Raw genomic sequence first — 12,954 nt, 5'->3', positions numbered from 1 at the left:
CCCCTCCTGCCTTGAGTTGGGCACAGAGGTATAGGACCTGTTTGATGACCTAAAGCAGTACACACAGTGGGAAAGTGATACTTTTCAAAAGCACATCCAGTGCATTTAAGGAGAAGCTGAATTCAGTTATGCAAAGCAGTTTGAGAGCTTTCAAAAGAATATGAACCTGAAGGCCAAAAGTAGAAGACAAATATCATATAAAACTTTTATTTCAGAGGATCCCAAAATGAAAGGGTTTTCTCAAAGAATGTCCCTTGGCTGTTGACTGTGATGTTGAAAGCATCATGTCCCTGAGCTGAAACAGGGGAGAAAGGCACATCTTGTTGGACACCTATCACATAGCACCCAAAACCTTCTGGAAAAAACCTTATTTCAGGCAGACCAGGAGCCAGTTTTGCAGAAGTCTGACAGCAGAGCGGTATTTTGAGAAAACGGAGGCTGACGTGAATTACAAAAGGAGATGTTGAAATGGCAGGACAGCAAGCTCACATATGTCACCACATGCAGAAGGGAACAGGGCAGACTGCTCACCAGTCTTTGAGAAATTCAAGCACAAGCCCCAGAAGTATCAGCAAATTTCCAAACCTCACATCATCCCCAAATGCCAGCAGTCGGGGAAGGAGGGCAGTGGGAATTGGAAAATGAGTCGGAGACAAAAGCAGACATTGATTTGTGGGGAAATGAGTGACTGGAAAATGCTTAAAAGGGATGGGGAAGAGATCAATCAATTGATCAAAAAATGATCATCAGAAGCCTGTGTGTCAGGATATGAATCTCCTACACACATCCAAGTAGCCAATGAAGCACAATATGTCTGAGATTAGCCTTTCAGGGTGCAGAGGAGAAGGCAAACAAGAACTCAGATTTGGTAGCAAGTTTAAAAAAAAAACAAAAAAATGGATATCAAAATAATAGCATTTTCCCGCTCCAAGCTGAATGCAGTACTAGGCATTTTAATTTTTATTCTAACAGAGAATGAAAAAAACAACAACAAAAAGAAATGAATTAAATAAGTCCAACAAGACTGATCAATGAAATGCCACAAGAAAAATGAAAGCACCCTATCCAAAGAATTCAGAAATGAAAAAATATTTGGATACTTGCTTTGTAACACAGGTGAACATAAAGGGTCAAATGTAGAAATACTGTGAGCAGCTGAGCCCAGTGGTGCACACCTATAATCACAGCAGCTGGGGAGGCTGAGGCAGGAGGATTACAAGTTCAGAGCCAGCCTGGGCAACTTAATGAGGCCCTAAGCAACTTAGCAAGACGCTGTCTTTAAATAAAATATTTTTAAAATGGGCTGGGGATGTGGCTCAGCTGAGTGTCCCTGGATTCAATTTCTGGTAGAAAAAGGGAGAGGGAGAGGGAGAGGGAGGGGGGAAGGGGAGTGGGAGGGGGAGGGGGAGAGGGAGAGGGAGAGGGAGGGGGAGGGGGAGGGGGAGGAAGAGAAGGAGGAGAAAAATATCATGAGCAGAGGGCAGATGAGGCCTGGTTGATTAAAGATGAAGGCAGATTCCCAATAGTAAATGAACAGTTGAGTATTGGAAACGCCAACTCCACCATCAGTCAATAACTGTGCTTAAGATTAGGAAAGACAAGTAGGAGACACATAGAAGGACAAAGATAGGAGAGTGGAGGTGGATGAGTGCAGTGTCATGATGCTGCAAATGATTTTGTTGATCAGCTTTCATTTCCTCTATGGGCCTTTGATATATTGGTTTGTGCTACACACTTAGAGAGTCAGAAAGAGGGAACATTTGTGATGCTGAAGGTGGAACAAAGGAAGATAGAAGTCGTGGGCACACATCATTGGAGTAATGAAGATGGAGAGTTATATTTCCACTTTCCTCCTTCATTCATCAATTTCAATTTAGACACAAATGGCAAAAAACAAAAAATTCTAAAGGTGGCATGCTAATACAAGAGTCTCAGTGTGTTGGGGGAGAAATCAAATGGTCAGTGGGTTTCCATCCGCTTTAAAAACACTCAGGTAAACAGATGCCTTGGACTGAACTGTACTTCAGCATGTGAAATCTTGCCTTGGGTAATATCCCCCATTACTATTCATTCATTCTTGCTTTCTTTGTTTCTCTCCCCTTCCCTCTCTCTTCCTTTTATCTCTCTTGTCCTTTTCTCCCTCCTGCCCTGGTTCCCTCCCTCCTTTCCCTGGTCCATTGGCATTCCACACAATGTCTTTCTGTCTTCCATTTTAGCATGCTGAGACTTGGAAAGAGCCAAGGTCTCTAAGAAGAGTATTTAGAATCGGTCAGGCTCAGCTCCTTTGGAGGACAAAGATCATGGTCAACCCTTTGTTTTGCTCTAAGATTTCTTGTAATGCCCTTAATCTGTTCTGTCATTTTAGTCTACCTTTATGACCCATAACAGGCAGAGAGGTACCACTAAAAGGGGAGGTGAACAGGGTTGTAATGCTCATTTCATAAACAGTGAGGAAATCTAGAGCTGATACCCTGCCCTACAGCTCTTCTGAGTAAGCCAAAGGAAGACTGAGTGACTGGGTCAGGATGGGAGAGGTCAGGATGCTCAAGAATGTGCTACAGAGGAAATGGCGAATAGGATTTTGGCCAAAGACTGAGGGGGCCTTCCCAATGAACGTTAAATCATTAGATTTCACAAGATCTGTGGATGTAGTATAGAGCAAGCATCCTCATTTCCATTACGTTGATGAGAAAAATGAAGCCCAAGATGTTAAGTGACTTGATTTGAGCTCTGACACCAAATGACTAAATCAAAAGCAGAATCCACATCTGCTGATTCTCACTTTATTCTGCCAGATGAGTAATGAAGTTCAAGTTGTAATATCCGTATCAGCTCGTGAAGATTTTGTAACAAATCATTCTAATCATGGCAGTTAAGATTCCTGGTGCCTTGGAATCTTACTCTACCTTTGTAGCCAGGCTCTCAAAGAGCTGTGCCCGGCTTCATTAATTAGCTCCAGTCATACTGAATTAATTCTCTCCTCTCCTACTCGGCTGTTCCTCACCTCTCAGCTCTCAGATGACACATTTCTTCTGAAAAGCCCTGTGTAACATCTCCAAGGAAGTGGCTGGTGACCCTTCTGTGGCTCTGGCTATTTCTCCTGTCCTAGCACTGTACTGTTATTGCCTGTTTTTCTGTCCCTTTCCCTTCTGAAACTTCTTAGGGATAATGACTTTCTTATATACCATGACATCACCAAGCTTGCATAGCTTTCTCCATCTATTAAAGCACTCAAAATATTTACTCAACAAATAAATAAAGCCAATATGAGTTGGCATAATAATTTTTAAAGTTCACTTTTATATTCCAGATTAGAGCCCAGCCTTTCTTCTATTGATGCCTAATTTGAGTTTGCACATTCAATTAACAAATATTAGCTTAGATGCTTAATACCTCCCTGGGGTTGTATGCCCATGATCCTGGCATCATGGTGCTTGCTATATAGCAGGAAACTAATACATAATTTGGGAATGAATTAATTACAACAAAGATTTTGACTTAAAGTAGCCCATGTGGTCACGACACCTGGAGAAGGGTCTGCTGATTCTGATCTGGACTGTGGAAATCAAATGTGGCTTAGCCAATCTTGTCAAAGAGAATCTGCAACCTACTGACTCAGTTATGTGTTTCTAGTGATATCTTTCAATATCACCAGTGTCACAAGTATCTCAGACGCATGTTTGAGTGTCCACTGTTGATAAAGCAGAGTGTAATGGGCTAAGAGTTCAGGCCCTGAATCTAAGCAGCTTTGGTTTGAAACCCAGCCCTACTTTCTTGTGGTCACATGACTTCAGGTAATTAAATGGACCTTGTTATGTAGCAAAACACATATAAAAGTGTTGGCAATAATAATATTAGCTCATTGGTTTACTGTGAGATTTAAATGAGTTTGTGCATATGCAGTGCTTGGCAGATAGTATGAGCTTAATAAATGTTAGCTCTGATCATTATGATTACTTTGTGCTAGGTGTTGTGCACATAGAGTCCTCATGCAGCATGCGTCTCACTGGCTCTCTTTATTGTACGATCCATTCTTTACCTTCCTCTCCTCTGCTGTGCAAAGAGGCCTGACTCCTACATGGCATATTTCCCAGACTTCCTTGCCAATTGGCTTCCTGCTAGGTTTGGCTAGCAGAAGATTCAGGTAAGAGATTGAGGTGGGGAAGCCAAGAGTCTCTCTCTCTCTCTCTCTCTTCCTGGGTAATGTTAAAGAAAATCAGAGTTGGACAGTAAACGTGCTAAGAACAGAATTTGTTCAGGAATTATTCCAATTAGGAAACAGAGACCTATTTATAGAAATGAACTCAATTCTTAACATAACATAGACCAGTGAGGATTTATAGCCAAAGAGCAGGTGAGGGGTCAGTGGATGGAAAATTACTGACAAAACACTAGCAATGAAAGGGAGATACAGGTTAGCAGGGTTCTTGCTGAAGGCAAGCTAAGGGTAACCAGACACTGAGGAGGAGGAATGAAGAGTTGGGTGAGATACCAAAGGTGATCAGATATCCAGGTTGTTGTTGTTGGTGGTGCTGGTGGTGGTGGGGGTTGGGGTGTTCTCTCTAAACCAACTCAGCAAGATCCTTGCTGGAACTTGGTAGTGCAGACCCAATAAGGATGGATGCCAAGATGGGGACCCAGAGGGTCTAGAAGATCCTACTAAAGGTTTAGACAAGTAGTTGCTCTTCACCAGTAGAAGCTATTTCTTCTCTATTTTTCTTCTCTCTCTGAACAGCCCATGCTCAGGGCTCCCACTCAGAAGCCCTAATTCCTCTGCCTCCTGCTGGCTCTCTTCTTGGGGAGTGACAGTACAGAAGACAATAGAACAAAAGGAAAAGGCAGATTCCTGATGATGGATATCGTTTAATTCCAATCCAACTGTGCCTGAAGATTATATATGACTAGACCTCTAAATATATGAGGCAAGCCTATAAAAATTCCTCTTTCTTTTGCTAAAGCTTCTTTCATTTGCCACTATGCAAGTCCTAATGCAATGTCTGCTAATCCCTGAGAACAGTGTGAGTTAATATCACAATACAAAGCAATTGGTATTCTCACTGGGTATTTGTTGCCAGAATTCTTATAACTGGTATTTATTGTCCTGCTAGGATTAAAGCTATGAAGATGAGTAAGTTAAGCCCGGTCCTTCTTTTTGATAGCACAGTAATAAGTAATTATTTTTTTTCAAAAATATTAACTTTTTATATACTTAGTTCAAAATGTTGTTTTCTCTAGAGATCTGAGCCTCTTCTCTTAGTTAATGTGTTTCCTGAAACCAAAGGACCTCTCATCCATTTTAATACAAGGACATTGACTAAAATGCAAAGCAGAAACTTTATGGGGAAGTTTTCATTTATTCTTGATAAAGTAAATCCCAAGCCTCTAGTTGTTCTTTATGAAACCTTCCTGAGGCAGGAGGATTTTTCTGTGCAGTGAAATTAACCGTGGCACTACTGCAGGACAATTGCTCGTTCTTCTATGTTTCCTTGGCTCTTTTCTTCCCTATCTGCCTCTGAGGATGCAGTTTGTCCTCTGATAATGGTTGGGAATTTCCTTCATCTCAGTCACTAATATAAGCCCCTGAAGCTTCCTGGAGACATGGTCAAAGTTCATTTCTGTGGGGATTTTTAAAAAGTCTTTCATGTTTGATAAAAGCAAATTTTGAATCATGGTGCAAGTATGAGTGGGTGTATTATGGTGTTTTGAATGTGTGTGCATATTTTGCACTTAAAATAAATGCATTATACTATAACATTATGCTATATAGCAGATAGTATGGAAACAATAACCAAATTTTTTGACCACTGAGGTAGGGAGGGACAGTGGTGGCAAATAAAAGTGAACATTTAAGAGTAGGGGGCTTTTTTATACTTTAGTGTTTACATCTGAGCAATTTACTCTTCCCCTGTGTCCACCAAGAATATGGATCAGAGCCAGCCTCACATCTAACTAGTATTCCCTTGATTATTATTTTATACTCGTTTATTGTGAATAGTGAGTGAGATTTTGGACTTCCTGATCATATTTGGTATATAATGGTTTACCATTATGTAAAATCATGCTTTTTGATAATGGAACATACTTAGATGGAGATTAGTGTCCACAAAAGACAATGCTTCTATTAAAAGGGCAGATTTGTCTTTTATTTGGAATTTGATGCCTTGAAATTTTCTTTTCACTCTCTCAAGTGCAAGCTGATCAGTCAAATGGAACATACTTAATACATTCTCTGATTAGAAAGGAGCTTTACTAGGATCTCTTTGTCTATGGAGGAGTCTCACTGTAGCTTCTGGTACAGACCTGGCAGGTTTACATTGTTAAAGTTTGGAAGATGCACTGAATGAGAAACATGAGTAACTGGACTTTTTCTGTTCGTTCGTACCCCATGTAAAGCATGGCTTTGGGGAGGGGCATCATGTCCTGGTGCGTAATGAGGGCACGCTGTGTCCAGCAAAACATTAAGCTCTATGAAAATGGAAATGGGTAGGAATGACTTCTGTGCTCAGGAACTTGCTGGAACACACAAGGAAAATGTTGTGACTACTACTCATTAAGTGGGAACAGCATGGCAGCAAGGCCAACAAATGCAGCTAAGTATGAGTCTGATGGAATGGACCAGAAGCTTGTCTTGTCAAGAAAAACTTGATAAGACCCGCTGAAAGGGTAGACCTAGATAAAGATGGAAGGCTATGATTAGTGATGGTGATCTTCAGAATTTATAAATGTACTGATTGCGTGTATTCTTTTGAATGTGTCAAATCTTATAATAAAGCTCAAGCAAATGATGTGAGCAAAGGTACAGATGGCACAAAATTCCATGTTTAGGGACATTGAGAAGATTGACTACCCTGGAAGTGCAGGGGATTCCAGCAAATGTGTTGCAGGCATGAAGGAGCTTAGGAGGGTGTGAGGGATATGGATGACAGGTCAGGAAATCTGGGGTTTGTAGATGCCTGATGACACCAAGGGCAACGTGGTTTGAACTCTAATAATTTGGGGTCAAGGTGAAGACCATAAAATGGTGATAAACAGGAAATTGTTACTGGCTTCTTAGTGAAAAGTAATCAATTAGTAAATGTGAAGGGAGTTTGGTTGTAAAAAAGACCAATATGAAACAAAAACAAATGTGAAAGACCCCTGGGGTGGCAGTTGATGCTCTGTGACTGTCAGAACTTGCAGGTCATGTTGAGCGCTTCCAAAATTCCTTCCTTAGGTTTCCATCCCTGGGTTATTGTCATGTCTGGCCTTTCATTGTGGATATGAGTTGAAAAGAATAGGGTTTAAAAACCTAGCTTTTTGCTTATGTAATAACATCATATACAATAGGTCAGATATTTTGTCCTCATTTTGGAACTTTGAGTGAGTTCCAGATGATTCATCTTGAGAAACTGGCCACCTTGATGTTCACAGGGATGAAGGCATAGTCTCCTCACTTCTCCTGTTCATCAGTGAAACTGTGAAGCTGAACCTAGAATTGTCAACTCTGATGGTTGTTTTTGTTTTTTGTTTTTAACTCAATGAATCAAAATTCTCAAAATCAGAACATAACCAAGAGTGTCCAGGGACTAGACATAAAGTGGGACTGGACATATTCTACTACCTTTGGTACCAGTAGTAGAATAACTTACAGGTTTTGTTTCTGTGTGTTTTCAAAATTCAAGTAGTACACATATGAAGACATGAATGTTGTGAATATACTTTGTATACACCCAGAGATATGAAAGATTATGCTCTATATGTGTAATATGAATTGTAATGCATTCTGCTGTCATATATAACAAATTAGAATATTTTTTTTAAAAAAATTATTTAAAATCCAAGTATTTTTTAAAAATAAACAGTCCCTTCATCTTTTCTTATTTTTTTTCCAAAGGACCTTCTTAAGAAATGCTACTCTGCCAAGGCATCCTATCTCTTCCAGCAGGATAAATTCTATGATGTCAGCTATGACACAGGAGACAAGTCCATCCAATGTAGCAGGAGACCAGATGCATTCAAGTTCTGGATGACCTGGAAGGCCCTGGGCACATTAGGCCTTGAAGAAAGAGTTAATCGTGCTCTTGCTTTATCTAGGTAAGTGTGTGTCTCTCTGTGACTGTGTGTGTGCGTGTGCGTGTGTGCGTGTGTGTGTGTGTGTGCGTGTGTATCTGTCCATGTGTCTCTGTAATAGGAAGACCAAATGAAGTAACATTTGTAACCCTGGCAAGATCTCTACATATTCTTTTATTTGTGAATTCCTCCTTTCATACAATAAACATTTTTCTTAATACCTACTATATGTTAGGAATTGTGAGCAGAGCAGTCTTATCAACTGCCTTCCAAGATCCTAATTAGAGTTGCTTTCAAATGAGAAGGCAGATAAAATACAAGTGTCTCTCCTTTTTGGTAAAAGAGGTTCATGGGTCTCCAAGAGAACCCAGGAGGGTACCCTAGTGAGTTCTCAAGGGACATTAGCTGAGGCTTCTTAGAGGAAGACATTTCAATGGGACCTGATAAGGAAGAGTGAAGAATAATCCAGGCACCAGCCCAAATCTCTGGATAAGAGAAATTTGGAAATCGCGTGTAGCTTTAAGGACTCACAAAGCGGGTACATGAGAATATGGAGACAGTGTAAAGGCATAAAGAAAAAGGTACTGCAGAAGCACCATGTTTGCTTGCCTTTCAGTATCATGAAAAATAAAGCTTTTGTCATGACTTTCAAGGACATTAGAAAAGCTCTTGAGATACAGGTGCCAGACACTTGCCATCTGAGCAAGACTGACCTGCTAAACTTAGATCAGTGGGTGCAAAAAGACAGACCACAGCTGAATTTAGATTTAAATGTGTTCTGTTGAACATTCACTGCATAGGGTTGACCTTCATGGTGTTAAAAAGTATTTAGACATTTAAAATACTTTAAAATAGATTTCTCCCAAATCTGGACTTTGGGTTTCTATCAAAAGGTTGGACTCTTAATTCTACATTGTTTTAGTCATGAACATGAAGAGGCCTTAACCTATGGAGAACAATAGTCCTCAGCATTGCCTACTGATTTTTTTTTTTAAATCCAACCTATTTACTATAGTATACCAGTCAAATTGGATTCAAAACTTAGCATTGACTATGTGACTTGAGCATGTTTCTTTATCTCTGTAGTCCTCAGTTTTATCTCAGTAAAATAGTAACAATAAGAGCAAATATTTATTATTGCAGAGATTAATTATGTACAACATAATTATGCAAATCACTTGGAACGATGCCTGGCATATGCTGCATGCTATATAAGTTGTGGCTATTCTTACCTGCTTGGCCACTGATTAGCCCTGAAAACTCCCTATTCACTCGCAAAATCCTGAAGAATCTCCTTAGATATTTATAAATTTCCTCTTCTAATTCTGGGAATGAAATGAGTATTTTGTGCATCAAATTCTGAAACCTAGTATCTTAAACAGGAATTATTCATTCTTTGGGATCTGCAGGTTAGCTAGAGTGGCTCCACTTTATATTGTGGTGACTGAAGTATTGGGGTCTACTCTCTACGTTTCTACTCTCTACATTTCTTTCATCTTCCTTGGACCAACAGGCATGCTGAGGCATCTTTTTGTGATAGCCATAACAAGCCCAAGAAGGCAAGCCCATACATGCAAGCTCACTTTAAACTTCTGATTGCATTATATCTACCAGCATTTCATTGGCCAAAGCAAATCATCTGGCCAAGACCAACTTCCAGAGGTAATAGGTAGCCTCTGCCTTTTGGCAGGAAGAACTGCAAATTCTGTGGAAAAGGACCTGGATATTAAGGCTGGTAAAGAGATGACTTTGGCACTTTCAAAAGACTTTTATAAGTTGATATGATATGTTACATTGCATTATATTATTAGGACTCTTTTTGTGGTAAAAGAAAACCTCTCAAGCTATTATGAGCAAAGAAAAGTAAATTATCACCTGGAGTGATTTATAAGGTTAGCTTAATGATGGCTTAGCCTAGGAGTTTAAAGAATATCACCTGGCCTGAATCTTTCTATATCTTTCAGCCCAGCTTTCCTTCATGTTGGGTTTATTTCCATGTAGGAAGGTGGCTGTCAGGAGTTAGATATATATTCTTCCAGGTTCCAGGTCAAGGTCAGAAGGAGAGTTTGCTCCTCTTCCAAAAATCTTAAGGATAATTTATTTGTGAGTGAGGGAAATGTCCATCTCGGAGTCAGTCACTGTTCTCAGGGAAATATGATGCACACATTGGTCAATACTGTCTTTGCTTAGTACCAGGAGGGTATCAAATACTTCTATAAGGGATGTACTGAAACTGGGTGAAGAATGTGCTTTCAGTAGAGGTAGGGTTAAAGTGTTTCTATTAAAAGTAGGGAGATAACTATCCAGTTGTGAAAAAAAGCAAGTCTACCATAAATATTCATAGATGCCCATTAAATTAAAAGTCCAGGAAGCTCTGTTTCCTGCTTTGTATTTTCTTGTAGCATTTAAATGTGTTAGAATCTCTGCATTATTTTGTCAAAGCTGCTAAGTAAGTCAATGACAGGTGTCTTGAAATAAGGCTAGGTATAAATATTTGATGGTCGTATTTATTATGAAGTTAACATTCATCTCAGGGTAGAATTTATAGTCTGAGGATACTTTCTAATTTTTTTGCAGAGAAATATCACAGGAGGATAAATGTTAACATTTCAATTCAATTCAACAAACTTATTGTTTGTAAATGTTTGTCAAGTTGAATTGAATTGAATTAACATTTCAGTGATTATCATTGCAGACTCTGTGACCTATATTTAAATATTTGAAAAAGAGTCCCTCCTTTTTTCCTGCTGTTACTCACAGTAGTTATTATTTTTTTTTTCTTAACTTTCCATACTGTTGATATCCAACAGTGTATTCCTGGGGTCCATAAAGGTCACCCTGTTTTCCCACCCCTCAATGCCAAGGAAAAGGACAGTCTTTGTAGGCATGTGGAAAGGGAATACACTTGGGAATTAATATATAACTATAAACTTAAAGTTTCTTTAGATCATATTAAACTAACAATAGAAAGATTCTATTTTCATGTCTTCTTTTCAAATTCACTGGTTGCTTTATGGCCCTACTTTTTAGGAATATTAGAATATCTTCTCAATTCTGGGATCTATTCTGTTTGCTTGAGCTTATATGCAGTGTTGTGCTGCTAAAAGAAAAAAAAATGTTTGTAGTGTCTGCCAATTTCCATGGTGTAAACATTTTTTTTAATATTTATTTTTTAGTTTTAGGCGGACACAATATCTTTATTTTACATTTATGTGGTGCTGAGGATCAACCCAGTGCCCCTGCATGCTAAGTGAGCACTCTACTGCTGAGCCACAACCCTAACCCCCATGGTATAAATATTTTAATCATGGTAAATTGAAAGCTACTCACAGCTGTGGGTTGTATAACTCTGGATTATTTAGCAACTGGCTCTCACCTGTCACAGTAAACTAACTCTCTCCCTCTTCCCTGGGAAAGCAAGAGCAGATATTTTAGCTCTGGAATACTGTTGATTATGTGGGCTGCAGAGTTCAAACCACTGAAGGATTAGAGTTAAAATAATTTTGTCCTCAAGTCTACTGACCAATGGGAATTTGCTTCAGAGTTTAACAAATAAAAATAATTCCCATCCATGGTCAGAAAACTCTATCTGGCATAATTTCTAAGACTAACTGATTTATTTCCAAAAAGTATAAAATTCTTTCATAGATAACAGTCTGGCACAGTAAGTCCAGCTCGAAATCTGTATATTGACTTTAAGATTTAAAGACCAGATTTTGATAGACATGATCCCTGCCCTGGCCGTGGGAGGTGGTACACACCTGTAATCCCAGTGACTCTGGAGGCTGAGGCAAGAAAACCTGAAATTTGAGGCCAACCTGGGCAATTTAGTGAAACCCTGTCTCAAAAAAATAAAAATAAAAATAACCAGGATGTAACTTTATGAAAAAGGACCTCTCTGGGTTGGGATTTTAGCTCAGTGGTAAAACACTTGCCTGGCACATGCAAGGCCCTCAGTTTGATCCTCAGTACCACATAAAAATAAATGAGTAAGGGTATTGTCTACAACTTAAAAAAAAAATGTTTTTTTTTTTTAAAGTTGTAACATTTAATTAAAAAGAAAGAAAGAAAAGGGCCTCTGGGGTTAAATCCCCAATACCAAATAAATAAATAAAACAGAGTGAGTACTGCTGTCCTAACCAGATAGCTTTTTCCCTCTTCTCTGGTAAAGCAAAGATTTTAGGAGGACAATGATTCTGAAGTTATGGGTTGTCAGAAGTCCAGCAAGAAGGAAAAAAAATGAGCCTAAAATATATCTCAGGATTTTCCCAATTTCCATTTGACCCTGTCATTCCAATTGAGGAGAAAATATTTCTCTCATGAAATATTAATTATTAAAATGCTTTATCCAGCCAGGTGTGGTGGCACACACCTGTAATCCCAGCATCTCAGGAGGCTGAGGACAGAGGATCATGAGTTCAAAGCCAGCTTCAGCATTAGCGAGGCACTTAGCAACTCAGTGAGAATCTGTCTCTAAATTAAATACAAAGTAGGGCTGAGGATGTGGCTCAGTGGTGGAGTGCCCGAGTTCAATCCCCAGTACCTTCTCCCCACCAAAGAAAAGCTTTTTTCATTTTGTTATTGGAATATCAGTGATACTGGGAGCCTAAAACAACCTGATTATTAAGCATAATTGAAACCAAGAGGACTGGGGTTTAAAACCACCTTTTTTTTTTTTTTTTTTTAAGCACAAAGCATGTGATCATGCATTTCTCTTTTTTGCCCAAAAGAGTTGTTGGCGTTTTGCAGTGGGGCAGGGGGTGGGGGTAGTTACCTGTTATCTGCTTACAACCTATCTACCCACCTCTCCATCCTGGTTGCACCTTTGTTGTGGCAATCCGGTTAAATGGATTCTCACTAAGGGGTGATTTTTAAAGCAGGCTCAGAAGAGTCATGTGTGTGAGT

At 39.3% G+C, this 12,954-nt stretch overlaps 1 protein-coding gene across 7 annotated transcripts in view; it reads left to right on the top strand.

Moving 5' to 3' along the window:
- Nucleotides 1-12,954, top strand: part of Gadl1 (glutamate decarboxylase like 1) — a 455,087-nt gene that overhangs the window by 365,249 nt on the left and 76,884 nt on the right. For all 7 annotated transcript variants that reach the window (XM_076868723.1, XM_076868717.1, XM_076868711.1 and 4 more), the window contains one exon: nucleotides 7,874-8,073. In XM_076868723.1, the coding sequence (XP_076724838.1) occupies nucleotides 7,874-8,073 (200 nt within the window). The remainder of the gene's footprint in view (nucleotides 1-7,873; nucleotides 8,074-12,954) is intronic.

This window comes from Callospermophilus lateralis, chromosome 1 (genome assembly GCF_048772815.1).
Source record: "Callospermophilus lateralis isolate mCalLat2 chromosome 1, mCalLat2.hap1, whole genome shotgun sequence".
In the NCBI taxonomy this organism is placed as follows: domain Eukaryota; kingdom Metazoa; phylum Chordata; class Mammalia; order Rodentia; family Sciuridae; genus Callospermophilus; species Callospermophilus lateralis.
This window is presented reverse-complemented; position numbering and strand designations above follow the sequence as displayed.